Genomic DNA, 15,815 nt, shown 5'->3' on the forward strand with positions numbered 1-15,815 from the left:
GGATCCCCCCCTCCCCAGTCACCCCAGCCCTCCCCACCTTTGCAAGACTTCTCACCTAGCTCCCCAATGCTGGCTGGTCCCCTTTTAGGGGTCCCGAGCCCACTCTCCAGCCCACACTGTGTTAAGGTCCCAGCTGCACCCTCAGGGCTGCATCCTAGGCCCAGGCTGGGCTGGGGGGCTGGGGAGGCAGCCCTGGGAAGGGGGGAGATGTGCGGTGGACTCCCTCCTCCTCCCCTCCTCCTCCCAACTCCGTCCAACTCCCAATTTGGGGGCCGGGCCAGGCCTCTCTGATTGGCTGGGGCCCGGGCAGCCGGCTCCCCCTCTGCTAGGGGCAGGGTTCCTCCCGGATCTCCATCGGGATGGTATAAAAGGGGCCCGGACCAGTGGTGGGAGCAGACGGGAGCTTCTCCTCGGGGTCAGAGCAGGAGGCACGCAGAGAGGCCACGCATGAGCGGACGCTAACCCCCACCCCAGCCGCAAAGAGTCTACATGTCTAGGGCCTAGACATGTTCAGCTTTGTGGACCTCCGGCTCCTGCTCCTCTTAGCGGCCACCGCCCTCCCGACGCACGGCCAAGAGAAGGGCCAAGAAGAAGACAGTAAGTCCCAAACTCCGGGGAGTCCTGGGTTACTTACTCGCGCCCCGCGCTCGGTCCCAGGTGTCTGCGCACTTAAACGAGACTCGGGATGCTCCGGAGACCGCGGGACGGATGGGAGACGGGGAGGGCTCGTCCTCGGCGCGCCCCGGGAGGGAAGGGCGTGCGCGCTGGGTGGGGGGGATTTCAGGGAAGTAGATGAACACACACTCACACACACACACGCACACACACACACACACACACAGGCGCACGCACCAGGATTGGAGGGGCGGATGGGACGCGGCGCGAGCTGGCACGGGAGGGAATCCTGAGCGCACATTGCCGAGCACCGCGAGCCAAGTGGGGGGTCTGGGCGCCGGGTGCCAGCGGAGAGGGTGGAAAGTACGTCGAGGATGGGCTGGGGGCGCCGGGCGGAGAATTTGGAGCCCGGGATGTAAAAGCAATCAGGAGGGCTGTGGGATGATTCATAAAGAAAGATTGTTTGCCGCTCTGCAGGCTAGACAGTGTTCCTGGGGCCGCGGGGGTGCAGGGCCGCGGGGGGAGGGGGCGCGGAGAGTGGGCGGGGTGGAGGCCAAGAAACTTTGGGAGGACTCGGCTGGGCGGGGTCCTGGCGCCCTCTGCCGGTGGCTCTGGAGTACAGCGCCTGTCTAGCCCAGCGCCGCACGGCGCAGGAGCTGGAGCAGGAAGCCGGGGGGCTTCGGAACGGGTGTGGACCCCCGCTTCTAAACCTGGAAAATAAAACTGGGAACGGGAGTAACCCACCCCGTCCTTTAAAAGTCTCCACTCGGGGGCTTGAGCCCCGCCCCGAGCCCATTGCTTAGCGTCGCGCGCCACCTAGCGGCCGCCCGGCGCCGGCGCGGTGGGCGTGGTTAACCCACTTTATTACTATTTGAGGACTTTTTTGGGCTCTTTGGTTTACGAAGTGACCCAGCGACACTGGTCGGCTTTGCGACGCGGGGGTCGTCCCGGAGCCGGGGTTCTTAGACGTGCGCTACCCTTGGGAGTGCAATTCCAGCGGGAGCCCCGGCCAGTCTGCCCCGCCCACACGTCCCACCTGCCCGGGGACCGGGGGGCCACGCGGGGGTCTGGATTTCCCATCGCTCCTCCCTCTCCCCCCTCCCCAAACCCCTCCAGTTTCCACCGGGCCAGCCCCCCGAGGCCCGCCCCTGGGCGGGCTCCGCCTCTTCTCTCCCCTCCTCCCCACCTCCGCACTCCCCCACCCAATGGCCTTTTATTTCCCTTGGCCTCCGCGCCAATGGGCTGAGGTTAGAGTTGGACGCGACTCGGCTCGAAAGCTTTGTTTAAATTCCTGGGAACTGGAAAGAGTTACAGACGTCCTGGCCCGGCGCCTCGGCGCTGTCACTGGCGCTGATGAGGAGCAGATGAGCTTGAAGAATTTGGGGAGAGGGAGAAAAATAATAATAATAATAATAATAATAATAACAACAATAATAATTTGAAAAGAGGCGGGAAATGGAAACTCTAATGTGCCCCTCTGACCAAGGGGGGCGCAGGAAGAAGGAGGGGCACGGGAGGAGGAGGGGGGGCCGCGGCGGAGCAGGGGGCTCGGGCGCCCCTGACAGCCCCCTCCCCTCCTCTCGCCCCAGTCCCACCAGTCACCTGCATACAGAACGGCCTCAGGTACCATGACCGGGACGTGTGGAAACCCGAGCCCTGCCGGATCTGTGTCTGCGACAACGGCAACGTGCTGTGCGATGATGTGATGTGCGATGACACCAACAACTGTCCTGGCGCCCAAGTGCCCCCTGGCGAGTGCTGCCCCGTCTGCCCCGACGGCGAGGGTACGCGCAGCGCGGGGCCGGGGTGGGGCCGGGCGTGGCGGTGGGCGGGCCGGGGGCGCCCCGAAACCGGGGCCACCTGCGGCGACCCGCACTCACCTGCGTCTCTTCATCCCCCCTAGTGTCACCGACGGACCAAGAAAGCACCGGAGTCGAGGTAAGCCTCTGCGCACACCCCAGCTTTCGCCCACGCCCCCATCTGGGGAGGGGCCGGGTTGGGGGAGGCCCATTTGCCTTCTAACTCGCCTTCTTTGTTTCTCCCCTCCAGGGACCCAAAGGAGACACTGGCCCCCGCGGCCCCAGGGTAAGGGTGGTCACTCCCGCTGGGGCGGGGCCGAGGGGGCTTACGGGGTACCTGGGTGGGCGTGGCTCTGGCGCTCACCGCTCCTCCCCCGCTCAGGGACCCATTGGCAACCCCGGCCGAGACGGTATCCCCGGACAGCCTGGACTGCCTGGACCCCCAGGCCCTCCTGGACCCCCTGGACCTCCCGGCCTCGGAGGAGTAAGTGGAGCTTCAGGACCACTCGTGGAGGGTCTCCAGAGTCCCGCCCTCCTCCCTTCCCCCTCCCCACCCCCACCCCAAACGCATACTTCCTATTTTGAAATCATCGGAAGCTGTCAGAGAAGTGTCAAAGAACTCTCACGCAGCCCTTGGGTTGCTTTGCTTTGGCGGTCTCTGTGTGTCCATATTTACCTGTCTGCCCCCCTGAGCCATCTGAGAAATTGGTGCTGGCACATCCCCTCTTGGCTTCAGTGCCACGTGGGGGCTGCTTCCTCAGGGCCAGAGGACTGAGCTGAGAGCAGGAAGACCTCAGCACAACGGTGTAGGACACTGAAGGCAGAGATAATACTGTTGGGGTGAGGCCAGCCCACTCACTCACGCAGTCTTGTTCCATGCAGCACCCTCTACCTGCGCCCCCCCCACCACCACCACCCTGCACGCACACACCCAGGGCTCCAATCCTAACACTTAACGGTCAGATATCTGTAGTTTTCTCTTCTGGAACATCCCTTAGGTTCCACCCCCCCCCCCTTAGCTTTCAGATCTCAGAGCAGTTTTGAAGTGGTGGGCTTTGCAGGCTATTTGGGTGGGCCCGTGGGCCTGGGTATACCTGGGCAGTGCACTTGGGGCCACTCTGTGGCCCTGGCCTTCCATTGCTGAGGCACGTCCTGTCATCCTGCCCCCGTATCAGAGATGTCTTCACTTTCAACCCGTGGTCCGCACCGTCTCAAGCACTGGCTCTTGTCTCTTTCTAGAACTTTGCTCCCCAGATGTCTTACGGCTATGATGAGAAATCCACTGGAGGAATTTCCGTGCCTGGTCCCATGGTGAGCCACCCCGGGAAGGGACAGGGGACAGAGAGGAGCTGGAGGGGACCCAGGCAGGCTGGGCCAGGGGTGGCATGGAGGGGGTTTCCCTGGGCGCCTGGGGGGCGGGGTGTTTCAGACCCCCTCTCAGAGTCCTGCAGGCCTGCATCCTTGTGGAATTTTCTTTCAGGGGTTCATCACGGTCTCCTCTTTCTTTCCTGCAGGGTCCTTCTGGTCCCCGAGGTCTTCCTGGCCCCCCTGGTGCACCTGTGAGTATCCGGGGTGATGTCACATACCTCCCTGGGCTCTGGCCTGGGGGTGCAGGGGTGGGAGGAAGAAGGGCAGGTGCTCAGAGAGCTCGTGGCGAGCTGGGAACAGCTGGTGTGGACCTGCCTTTCTGAACCCACCTTTCTCTCCTGTCCTCCAGGGCCCCCAAGGTTTCCAAGGCCCCCCTGGTGAGCCCGGCGAGCCTGGAGCCTCCGTAAGTGACCCCCCCCCCAGTTCTACTCTTCAACCCCACAGCCCTACCCGCCTTGAGTCTCTGTGGAAGGAGCCCCTCTGGGGTCCTCGGTGTCCTGCCCTCCAGTCCCTCCTCTGCTCCCTGTGCTCAGTACCCCAACATCTCTCCCTGTCTCCTCTAGGGTCCCATGGGTCCCCGTGGTCCTGCTGGCCCCCCTGGCAAGAATGGAGATGATGTAAGTAGCCCCGATAGGGACAAACCATCGACCCACACCTGCACCCCCCTGGGCCCAGTCCCTGTCTGGCCCCTAGCACCCGCCTCCCTGCCGTCCAGAGGCAGGAGGACAGGTTCTCTCTGCCATGGGGAAGATGTGGGGTGACTTCATCCTTCCGGGGTGCTTCCCCATCTCCCCAGTAGGAGTGATTTAAATACTGGGCGGGGCGGGGGGGGGATAAGCACATTCTTTTGGAGAAACTCCAGATTCACCAAACCAGGGCTCCTGTGCAGGGAAATGAAGTGGAGTTCAGCCGAGCCCCCGGGCCCTGGCGCTGGTTCTGCGGCCCGAGGAGACGGGCCTCCCCCTTTCCTGCCTGGGCACCCACACTGTGGCCTTCTCTCTCCCTCAGGGTGAAGCTGGGAAGCCTGGTCGCCCCGGTGAGCGTGGCCCTCCTGGACCTCAGGTGAGGGGAGCCGCCCCTGCCTCTCCGGGGGCACCCCCCTGCAAGCACATGGGGGCATCTGTGACAGACAGCCTTTGACCTCCTTCCTCTTCCCCACAGGGTGCTCGGGGATTGCCCGGAACTGCTGGTCTCCCTGGAATGAAGGGACACAGAGTGAGTGCCCGGGTCCCTGCCACAGCCCTCCGCACTCCTCTTTCTTCTAGCCCCTTTCCCAAGAGGCCCTGGTGTCTGGCAGGGGTGCAAGGCACAGCAGCTCCCACAGTCCCCCAGGGACCGGGAGTGGTGGTGGCGGGGCTGAGAGGGCTTTGGTTTAGCCCAAAGACAGAGGGATATCTGCAGTGCCCCCCTCAAGGCTCCTCTGGGGTCTGGGTGGGTGCCAGTGCGCCCCTCGCAGTCACAGGACCTCACCCGGGTTCTCCTGCCTTCTTAGGGGTTCAGCGGTCTGGATGGTGCCAAAGGAGACTCCGGCCCTGCTGGCCCCAAGGTAAGAGGCAGAGGGAGTTCAGGGGCTCCTGTACCCCATGCACCCCCCCCGCCCTCGTCCCTGCAGGAACCCCTCACTCTGCTCTCTGTCTAGGGTGAGCCCGGAAGCCCTGGTGAAAACGGAGCCCCTGGTCAGATGGTGAGTGCCCCTCTTCTCGGGGAGCGGGGGGGGGGAGCAGGGGAGGGGGCCAGCAGAGACTTGAGGCGGCCAAGGGCTGTGTCCCCCCCCCTCACGTGGCTTCCTGTTGCCAGGGTCCCCGCGGTCTGCCTGGTGAGAGAGGTCGTCCTGGAGCCCCCGGACCTGCTGTAAGTACCCCTGGCCCCTTGGGGGAGCCCTGGGCTTTGCTAGAGGTGCCCCGGGAGCCACAGGGCAGTGCACCGTGGACGTGACCCCCTCTCTCTGCAGGGTGCTCGTGGAAATGATGGTGCTACTGGTGCTGCTGGACCCCCGGTGAGTGTGGGCCTGGGCTGGGGGATCTGACACCTGGCCCCACAACCTTCCCCCTCTTGCCAATGTTTCTCTTTCCTTCCCAGGGTCCCACTGGCCCCGCCGGACCCCCTGGATTCCCTGGTGCTGTGGGTGCTAAGGTGAGACCCCATCTTCCTCGAGCACAGTCCCGCAGGCCAAGGGGGAGTGTTCACCTGCGCCCCCAAAGCAGGACCCCAAGATGTGAGAGAAAAGCCCCTCTTCCCAGCACCGTTGCCCCCCGGTGCTGGCTTCCCGGCGGGCTCTGGAATTGTCCTTTCTTCTTCCCCAGGGTGAAGCTGGTCCCCAAGGAGCCCGCGGCTCTGAAGGTCCCCAGGGTGTGCGTGGAGAGCCCGGCCCCCCTGGCCCTGCTGGTGCCGCAGGCCCTGCTGTGAGTGCCCCCGCTCCGTGCCCCCGCGCCCCGCCCGACTCCGGGTCCTGGCCTGGCACTCACCCCCCTTCTCCCTGTACCACAGGGAAACCCTGGTGCTGACGGACAACCCGGTGCCAAGGGCGCCAATGTGAGTAACCTGTGAGCTTCAGAGGCCCCCCTAACCCGCCCTCCCCCAGGCCGCCCGCCCGTGGGCCCAAGGCTCACCTCTTCTGCCCCCTGCAGGGCGCTCCCGGTATTGCTGGTGCTCCTGGCTTCCCTGGCGCTCGAGGCCCCTCCGGACCCCAGGGCCCCAGCGGCCCCCCTGGTCCCAAGGGTAACAGTGTAAGTACAGCGCGCCCCCATGTGCGCTCCTGCGCGCCCGCTGTGGCCGTGGGGAGCAGGAAGACCGCGGAACCTGAGTGCCCCACCGCCGCTGGGCTCATCGTCTCCTCCCCCCACGCAGGGCGAACCTGGTGCTCCTGGCAACAAAGGCGACACCGGTGCCAAGGGAGAGCCCGTGAGTGCGGGGATGCCTCCAGGGGTGGGGGCTGGGGGGCCGGCCCCCCGGGGGCTCCCGCTCCAGCCCCAGCCCTCCTCTCTGCCCACCCCAGGGCCCTGCCGGTGTTCAAGGCCCCCCTGGTCCTGCTGGGGAAGAAGGAAAACGAGGCGCCCGCGGTGAACCCGGACCCACTGGCCTTCCCGGACCCCCTGGCGAGCGTGTATGTGCCCCCCCCTCCTCCTTGACCCTCAGTGCCAGCCTGGCGCCCCGAGTCTGAGCTCACGGGCCCCCTCTCCTCCTGCAGGGTGGACCTGGCGGCCGCGGGTTCCCTGGTGCTGATGGTGCTGCTGGCCCCAAGGTACGTGGCTGGCGCCCCAGGGGGGGGCACTGGGCTGGGCAGCTGAGGGGGGAGCATCGCGGGCCTCACTGAGCACTGGGCCTTCGCTGGGTCTCCCCACCTCATCACTGCCCCTCGAAACGCCCCTCCACCCTGGAAGGGGAACACGTGGGCGCCCCCGGCCAAGCCGCCCCAACTCCAGACTCACTGGCCGTGTTTCCCTGCCCCCCTCCCCCACATCCAGGGTCCTGCTGGAGAACGTGGCTCCCCCGGCCCTGCTGGCCCCAAAGGGTCTCCTGGTGAAGCTGGTCGCCCTGGAGAGGCGGGTCTGCCCGGTGCCAAGGTGAGAGCCCTGCCCTGCGTGACCCCTTCTGGGCAGGAGGTGTCCCCTGCAGCAGGGACCCCCCCCACACACTCACTGCCTCTGCCTCCCCCTAGGGTCTGACCGGAAGCCCAGGAAGCCCAGGTCCTGATGGCAAAACTGGCCCCCCTGTAAGTATCCCTGCCCGGCCCCCTCGCACCCCTGCTGCCCCCCGCTGCCCTCCCCCTCTCACGGCTGTGCCTTCCTTCTTCTGTCCTCAGGGTCCCGCTGGACAAGATGGTCGGCCCGGCCCCCCTGGCCCCCCTGGTGCCCGTGGTCAGGCTGGTGTGATGGGATTCCCTGGACCTAAAGGTGCTGCTGTGAGTACTCAGCGCGACCAGGATGGGCCCAGCGCAGACCTGCTGTGTGACCGCAGGCCCCTCGCAGCCCCTCTCTGGGCCACAGTCTCCCTCTCCACGCTGAGGGCCTCTCCTGGCTGGACCACATTTGCTCTGTCCCTGGAAATAAGGACAGTTGGTTCCCAGTCCCCCGACGCCGGGGGAGGGGTTGGCCTTTGGACGTGACAGCCACCCCTCAAATAGTCTCAGGGGCCTTGGAGGCTCAAGGGGGCTGTGAGTGCCCTTTGCAGCTGGGGCACTGCGCACAGCAGGGCTCCCGGGAGAAGCAGAGTGGGGGTCCTGAGGGCCTTGGGGCGGGGGTCTCAGGGAGGGGCCCCAGGATCTCCCAGTCAGAGCAAGAAGAGGCTTTCATTCAGAAAACCCCTTTCCAAGCCCCGTCGGAGTCAGCAGGCGGGTGCGGGGACCCCCCCCTTCATCCCTCACCCACCTCTCCTCCCCCACAGGGAGAACCTGGCAAAGCTGGAGAGCGAGGCGTCCCCGGGCCCCCCGGCGCTGTGGTGAGCACCTCTGCTGGTCCTGCCTGCCCCCTCCTCTCCTGGCACCGGGTGTCTGCCCTGGCCACCCCCCGACCCCGCGGCCGCCCCCCTCAGCTTTCCCTGTTCTCCCTCCACAGGGTCCTGCTGGCAAAGACGGAGAGGCTGGAGCTCAGGGCGCCCCCGGGCCTGCTGTGAGTGTCCTGGCAGGGGCACCGGGCAGGGGGCATGAGGCGCGGGGCAGGGGAGGCGACCCCTCCGCACCCCTGTCCTGGCCTCCCCTCACTGAGCCCTTCTCTCCTGCCAGGGCCCTGCTGGTGAGCGAGGAGAACAAGGCCCCGCCGGCTCCCCCGGATTCCAGGTGCGGCCTCAGGCAGCCGAGGGGCACTCGGGGGGACTGGGGGTCCCACCCTTGGTGTCTAACCCCCTCCTCCCACCCCCAGGGTCTCCCCGGCCCCGCTGGTCCCCCAGGTGAAGCAGGCAAACCCGGTGAACAGGTAAGAGGGGGAGCCCCGGGCCATGGGGCAGGGGGGCATCCTGAGCTGCTGAGAGACCACCAGCCCGGCAGGACCCTCCAACAGGCAGGGGCTGCCCCAGGGCACCTGCAGCTGCTGGATGGTTCTGGAAGGAGCCGAGGGGTGGCTGGGACTCTTGTCCCCTCAAGTCCAAGTTTGGGGAGCGAGTCTTGGACGTGGGGTCAGCTCGCCCCAGCTTGGTGCTGAGAGGGGGGTGGTCACCGGTGCAACCCCCAGAAGTGCTTGCTCGCGTGTCTGGGGGTCACTCGGGCTTCACTCTCTCTCTCCTGTCCCCTGCAGGGTGCCCCTGGAGACCTGGGTGCCCCCGGCCCCTCTGGAGCTAGAGTGAGTATCCACACTCCCTCGAACCCGGGGGCCCCCCTGGCCACTGCCTGGTCTCCGAGCAGCCATCACTCGGTCTGCGCTTCCCTTTCAGGGCGAGCGTGGCTTTCCTGGAGAGCGCGGAGTGCAAGGCCCCCCTGGCCCCGCTGGCCCCCGTGGGTCCAACGGTGCTCCCGGCAACGATGGTGCTAAGGTGCGGCGCTGCTGTGGGCCACGCAGTTGGGACCTGACAACCGCCGGACAATGGGGGGGCTGGGAGGGGGCGGAGCCTGGACCTGCTGGTCACTGGGTCCTCTTGCTTGTCACCTAGGGCGACGCTGGAGCTCCTGGAGCCCCCGGCAGCCAGGGCGCCCCTGGCCTTCAGGGCATGCCTGGGGAACGGGGTGCAGCTGGCCTTCCCGGACCCAAGGGTGACAGAGTAAGTCCCTCGCCCGAGCCGTGTCTCCTCTCGGACTCGTCCCTGCCCTGCGCCTCCTCTGTGCTGAGTCCTCTGTTCCGTCTGCACCGGGGCCCAGTCACCATGGCAACAACAGACAGGAGGGCTGGGGACTTCCTGGCAGTTACCTGTCCCCCCTGAGAGTCCTCTGCATGGGTGGGCACAGGGCAGAGCTGGGGACGGTCCCCCCCCCCCCCGGCCAGCTGGACCCGCTGCCCTGCACGTCTCAGAATCTTGTGTCTTTAGGGTGATGCTGGCCCCAAAGGTGCTGACGGTTCTCCCGGCAAAGACGGTGTCCGTGGTCTGACTGGCCCCATCGGTCCCCCTGGTCCTGCTGGTGCCCCTGGTGACAAGGTGAGGTGTCCCCCCCACCCCAGCATACAGTTTCCCTGACGGGCACTGGCCCTTCAGCCACTCAGGTGGGGGCCAGAAGGGAGTGGGCTCATTGGTCAGGATAGTTGGGGGTCCCAGACCTGAGCTTCTCATCCCCCTCCTCAGGGTGAAAGTGGACCCAGTGGTCCTGCTGGTCCCACCGGAGCTCGTGGTGCCCCCGTAAGTACAGAACCTGACATGGTCCCCCGACGTGGCCCCACTCTCCTTTTGCACCCCACCCTACCTTTCCATCCTTCCCCTTCCCCACCCCCTGCCCCCTACCAAATCCCCCCGAGTGGGGTCCCTCTCCAATTTGCCTCTTTTCCCTCTAGGGAGACCGTGGAGAGCCTGGTCCCCCCGGCCCTGCTGGCTTTGCTGGCCCCCCAGTGAGTAGCAAACCCCACTTTGCTCTCCGTGGAGGGGGCGTCTCCCTGCCCTGGGGTCTCCCCCATCTGTCCCTCTGTCCCCCTGTCTGTCTGACCTCCCGCCTGTCCCCCCACAGGGTGCTGATGGCCAGCCTGGTGCTAAAGGCGAACCCGGAGATGCTGGTGCTAAAGGCGACGCTGGACCTCCCGGCCCCGCTGGCCCCACTGGAGCCCCCGGCCCCATTGTGAGTCCCCCCGAGCCCGGCCCAGCTGCTGGCGGCCGGAAGGGCCCGGCCGAGACAGAGCAGCGCTGACCCGCCTCTGTGCTCTTCTGCAGGGTAATGTTGGTGCTCCCGGACCCAAAGGTGCTCGTGGCAGCGCTGGTCCCCCTGTGAGTATATCCACAGACCCTCCCCGGCCCGGCTCCAGGAGTCAGTGTGGCTGCGCCAGGTGTGGGGTGCAGCTCCTGACCCCCGCTTTCTGCCCGTCTCTCAGGGTGCTACTGGTTTCCCTGGTGCTGCTGGCCGCGTCGGTCCCCCCGGCCCCTCTGTGAGTATTGGTGCAAGGTGGGGGACCCGGGCGGGTGGGGGTGGTGTCAGACTCTTGGGCCCACTGGATTCTGACCGCTCCCCTTCTCTCCACCCAGGGAAACGCCGGCCCCCCTGGCCCCCCTGGCCCTGTTGGCAAGGAAGGAGGCAAAGGCCCCCGTGGTGAGACCGGCCCCGCCGGGCGCCCCGGTGAAGTCGGCCCCCCAGGCCCCCCCGGCCCTGCTGGCGAGAAAGGCTCCCCCGGTGCTGACGGTCCCGCTGTACGTGCGAGTCCCGGCTGGGGAGGGGGCCTCCGGAGTGGGGCGCAGTTGCCTCACCCCTGTCTGTACCCCGCAGGGCTCTCCCGGCACCCCCGGGCCTCAGGGCATTGCTGGACAGCGTGGTGTGGTGGGCCTGCCCGGCCAGCGAGGAGAACGAGGCTTCCCTGGACTTCCCGGCCCCTCTGTGAGTGCCCCCGACTTGGAGGACCCCCTGGAGGCCGTGTCCCGGGCGCAGAGGGTGTGGTGGAGGACGTGGGCTCCCCTTCAGTGCACTCTTCCTCCTCCCTTAGGGTGAACCCGGCAAGCAAGGTCCTTCCGGATCAAGCGGAGAACGCGGCCCCCCTGGTCCCATGGGCCCCCCTGGATTGGCTGGACCTCCTGGCGAGTCTGGACGTGAGGTGAGGCCCCCACAGCCCCCGGCCAGGACCCCCCGGCTGGCCTTTGCCTCGAGCCCTTCCCCACTGACCCCTCTCTCTGCAGGGATCTCCTGGTGCCGAAGGCTCCCCCGGACGAGATGGGTCTCCTGGCCCCAAGGTGAGAGAGCGCCCCCCTCCCCGGCCCTGCCAGCTGCTCCCCTCCCCCACGGCCCCCACCGGGCTGAGCCCACCCTCTCCCCCCACAGGGTGACCGTGGTGAGACAGGCCCCGCCGGACCCCCTGGCGCCCCTGGTGCTCCTGGTGCCCCCGGCCCCGTAGGTCCTGCTGGCAAGAGTGGAGATCGTGGAGAGACGGTAAGAGCTGGACTCGGACCCCCCAGGCTGCGTGCAGAGGGTGGGGGATAGGGACCCCGCCCGGCCTGGAGGCCCCTCTCCAGACAGTGCTCAGGCCACAGGGCTTGGGCGCAGGTGCTCATCCATCTCGCCGGAGGCTCACCTGGGGCCCCAGGACGGATGTGGGAAGGGGTGTCTGGCCCTCAGCTGGGCCGTCAGCCAGGGTCTGCGGGGTCTAACTCTCTCTCCGCCCCCCCAGGGTCCTGCTGGTCCTGCCGGCCCCATCGGTCCTGCTGGTGCCCGTGGCCCCGCTGTAAGTGCCCGCGCTTCCCTCGCCCCACCACGCTGCCCCGCCCCGCCGAATGCGGGCCCCTCGGCACTGAGTGTCCTCGCTTCTCTCCCAGGGACCCCAAGGTCCTCGTGGTGACAAGGGTGAGACTGGCGAGCAGGGTGACAGAGGCATGAAAGGCCACCGCGGCTTCTCTGGGCTCCAGGGCCCACCTGGTCCTCCCGTGAGTACACACCGCACCCCCGCCGGCTGCAGGGGGAGGGTGGGGAGCACTCTGCCTCGGTTTCCCCTCCGGGACATCCTCCTCACTTCTCCCTCGAGGGGACTATGGCCTGCAGGTGGGTGGGCACTTCCCAGAGGGGGGGGTCCACAGGGGTCCATGTTGAGGCCGGGTAGCCGGCCTGGGCCACTCTAGGCCTGACCTGCTGCCATGTCTGTCCTCAGGGCTCTCCTGGTGAACAAGGTCCCTCCGGAGCTTCTGGTCCTGCTGGCCCCCGGGTGAGTGCCCTTCGGCTCCTGCCTCTGCCTGTCTGAGCCCGGGACGGGGGTGGCATCCCTCTGCGGGTCAGGGACAGGGGACAAGGGACAGGGGAGGGGGAGAAGATCCCTAACAGCTCCCCGAGGGTTGGGGGACTCTGGGGGGTGGTCTGGGGTCCCTGGTGGGCTTCCTCCAAATGGCTCTCCCTGCCGCAGGGCCCCCCTGGATCTGCTGGTGCTGCTGGCAAAGACGGACTCAACGGTCTCCCCGGCCCCATCGGCCCCCCTGGTCCCCGCGGCCGCACTGGTGATGCTGGTCCTGTTGTACGTACTGGCCCCCACCTCCCCGCCGCCTGTCCTCAGCCTGCCGGCCCTGTGTGCAGCCGGATAGCTGGTAACCCTCCTCTCCCCGCTCCTCTGCACAGGGTCCCCCCGGCCCCCCTGGCCCCCCCGGCCCTCCTGGTCCTCCCAGTGGCGGCTTCGACTTCAGCTTCATGCCTCAGCCACCTCAGGAGAAAGCCCACGACGGCGGCCGCTACTACCGGGCTGACGACGCCAACGTGGTCCGCGACCGTGACCTCGAGGTGGACACCACCCTCAAGAGCCTGAGCCAGCAGATCGAGAACATCCGGAGCCCCGAAGGCAGCCGCAAGAACCCCGCCCGCACCTGCCGCGACCTCAAGATGTGCCACTCGGACTGGAAGAGCGGTGAGTGCCCGTCCCACGCAGGCAGGGCGGGGGGAGTGTCCCTCCGCCCGGCTCCCGCACCCCTCCCCGACTCCTCCTCACTGCCCGGCCCCTCATCCCCACCTCCCCCCGCAGGAGAATACTGGATCGACCCCAACCAAGGCTGCAACCTCGACGCCATCAAGGTCTTCTGCAACATGGAAACGGGCGAGACCTGCGTGTACCCCACCCAGCCCAGCGTGGCCCAGAAGAACTGGTACATCAGCAAGAACCCCAAGGACAAGAGACACGTGTGGTTCGGCGAGAGCATGACCGACGGCTTCCAGGTGCCTGGGCTGGGCCAGCCCCGGGTTGGCGGGCACGGGGGGTGGACGGGACCTCTGCTCCGGGCACTGGGCGGTGTCCACGTCGCGGAGACCAGGAGGTTGGGGCAGATGAAGCCTGAGCTCTGTTTTGGGGGGCTTAGGAAGAGGGGGGCCCAGGGAGGGGATGGTACCCAGGGCTGCAGCAGGCGGGCACTTACTTCTCTCCCCTCCGCACCCCCCAACCCCGCAGTTCGAGTATGGCGGCGAGGGCTCCGACCCCGCCGACGTGGCTATCCAGCTGACGTTCCTGCGCCTGATGTCCACCGAGGCCTCCCAGAACCTCACCTACCACTGCAAGAACAGCGTCGCCTACATGGACCAGCAGACCGGCAACCTCAAGAAGGCCCTGCTCCTCCAGGGCTCCAACGAGATCGAGATCCGGGCCGAGGGCAACAGCCGCTTCACCTACAGCGTCCCCTTCGACGGCTGCACGGTGAGTCCCCGGCCGGATGGGGGGACGCCCTCCCCTCGGCCTGCGCCTCCAGCCCCGGGTCACACCCCTCTCCCCGTCTCCCCTCCCCCCAGAGTCACACGGGAGCCTGGGGCAAGACCATAATCGAGTACAAAACCACCAAGACCTCCCGCCTGCCCATCATCGACGTGGCTCCCTTGGACGTTGGCGCCCCAGACCAGGAATTCGGCTTCGACATCAGCCCCGTCTGCTTCCTGTAAACCCTCTGTCCCAATCTGGCTCCCTCCCACCCGGTTCCCCCACCCCTGGAAACAGACAGACCACCCAATCGGGAACCCCCAAAATATCAAAAAAAAATGGGAGACAATTTCACATGGACTTTGGAAAATTTTTTTTTCCCTTTGCATTCATCTCTCCAACTTAGATTTTATCTTTGACCAACTGAACATGACCAAAAAGCCAAAAAAGTGCATTCCACCTTCCAAAAAAAAAAAAAAAGAATAAATAAATAACTTTTTAAAAAAAGGAAGCTTGGTCCACTTGCTTGAAGACCCTTGTGGGGGGTAAGTCCCCTTTCTGCCCGTTGGGCTTAAGACACCCCAACGCTGCCCTTTCTGCTCCTTTCTCCACCCCACCCTGGGGCCTCCCCCCACCGCTCCCCAAAACCAAGTCTCCCCCAAAGACACAGGAAACTGCATTGTCTGCCCAGCAACCAAGGGCAATGCAAAACATCTGAGGCCCCCCAGCCCCAGCCCACTCCCCAGCACCCCCAAACTTTTTGGGGGTCATCTGGGGTTCTCGGACTATCAACGCAGTCAGCTGGCATCCTCGAAATGTGCCCCTCTTTGTCTGTGAGGGGCACGCTTGGGCCCCCACCGCCCCTCAGGGGGTTCGCAGGAAACCTCGGCGTTGGAAATGTGGGGCGCAGCGGGGAGGGTGGGGGGCAGCGCCCCGATGTCACTGTTGCTGAAAGACTACCTCGCTCTTGTCCTCGTGTGTCGCGGGCCACTGTGTGGGCGTCGGGGCTGGCGGGAGGCGTCCCTTCTATCAAAGGTGCTACATCTCTGTGACGGGGTGGCTGGGAGCCAACCACAGGTGCTATGGATGTCAACACCCCCCACCCCCAGACCAGCAAATGTTCCTTTTTGTCAAAGTCTTTTTTTATTCTTTGTTTTTTTTTTTCCCTTTGTGGATGAGGACTCATGTGAATTTTCTGACGGTGCTATTTAACATGGGGGCAGTCCAGGCCCTACGGGACCTCACTTCCTGCCCTCCCCCTCCCACCTCTCCCTCTGAGCCCCTCTCTTCCTCAGCGCCTCTCTCTTACAGACAGGGGTGCTCTCTCTCTCTCTCCCCCCCCCCCCCCTCTCTCTCTCTCTCTCTCTCTCTCTCTCTCTCGTTTCCCAGTACAACTTCCCAAGCACAAAACAGTTTTTCCCTTTTGGGGTGGGAGGAAGCAAGTGACTCTGTACCTATTTTGTCTGTGTATAATAATTTGAGATGTTTTTAATTATTTTGGTTGCTGAAATAAAGCATGTGGAAATGACCCAAACAAACTGCAGTGGTTGCTCATTTCGGTCCTTGAAGCTGAGGGGCTGCCGGGGGGAGGGATGAGCTCTGAGGTGAGTGTGTGGGGGGATGGGGTCTCCTCTTCTCACCTAGGATCCTCTAGGTTCCCCCACCCCTCCCCACCATCCCCTTGCCTTTCCTGGCCTTCATGCCCTCTCTTTCCTCTCTTCCAACCATCCTGGCATAACCCCTGAATCCATACATGCACATACATAGGCACACAGTACACTCACACATGCATACAGAGACACACAGTACACTCACACATGCACAC

The 15,815-nt window shown here is 65.6% G+C and overlaps 1 protein-coding gene across 1 annotated transcript; it reads left to right on the forward strand.

Annotated features, from left to right (window-relative positions):
- The first annotated feature begins 427 nt into the window (after positions 1-427).
- COL1A1 (collagen type I alpha 1 chain) lies at positions 428-14,453 on the forward strand. The gene is made up of 51 exons (XM_004608670.2): positions 428-597; positions 2,205-2,399; positions 2,519-2,553; positions 2,665-2,700; positions 2,797-2,898; positions 3,654-3,725; positions 3,929-3,973; positions 4,132-4,185; positions 4,346-4,399; positions 4,791-4,844; positions 4,944-4,997; positions 5,275-5,328; positions 5,422-5,466; positions 5,580-5,633; positions 5,734-5,778; positions 5,862-5,915; positions 6,086-6,184; positions 6,270-6,314; positions 6,410-6,508; positions 6,630-6,683; positions 6,778-6,885; positions 6,970-7,023; positions 7,247-7,345; positions 7,441-7,494; positions 7,585-7,683; positions 8,166-8,219; positions 8,336-8,389; positions 8,503-8,556; positions 8,639-8,692; positions 9,011-9,055; positions 9,147-9,245; positions 9,363-9,470; positions 9,735-9,842; positions 9,987-10,040; positions 10,193-10,246; positions 10,363-10,470; positions 10,563-10,616; positions 10,721-10,774; positions 10,872-11,033; positions 11,110-11,217; positions 11,324-11,431; positions 11,514-11,567; positions 11,656-11,763; positions 12,002-12,055; positions 12,147-12,254; positions 12,476-12,529; positions 12,725-12,832; positions 12,934-13,216; positions 13,331-13,521; positions 13,751-13,993; positions 14,086-14,453. The coding sequence occupies exons 1-51, from the start codon at positions 507-509 to the stop codon at positions 14,230-14,232; spliced, it is 4,383 nt and encodes a 1,460-aa protein (XP_004608727.1). The 5' UTR covers positions 428-506; the 3' UTR covers positions 14,233-14,453.
- Positions 14,454-15,815: the final 1,362 nt, after the last annotated feature.

The sequence above is a fragment of the Sorex araneus genome, chromosome 3 (genome assembly GCF_027595985.1).
Source record: "Sorex araneus isolate mSorAra2 chromosome 3, mSorAra2.pri, whole genome shotgun sequence".
Lineage (NCBI taxonomy): Eukaryota > Metazoa > Chordata > Mammalia > Eulipotyphla > Soricidae > Sorex > Sorex araneus.

Excerpts from the sequence above, each read along its gene's own strand:
- COL1A1 (XM_004608670.2), top strand. The coding sequence starts at position 507 with ATGTTCAGCTTTGTGGACCTCCGGCTCCTGCTCCTCTTAGCGGCCACC. Across the intron at positions 8,390-8,502 it reads AGGGCGCCCCCGGGCCTGCT|GGCCCTGCTGGTGAGCGAGG; the intron begins GTGAGTGTCCTG and ends CTCTCCTGCCAG. Across the intron at positions 10,471-10,562 it reads CTGGAGCCCCCGGCCCCATT|GGTAATGTTGGTGCTCCCGG; the intron begins GTGAGTCCCCCC and ends GCTCTTCTGCAG.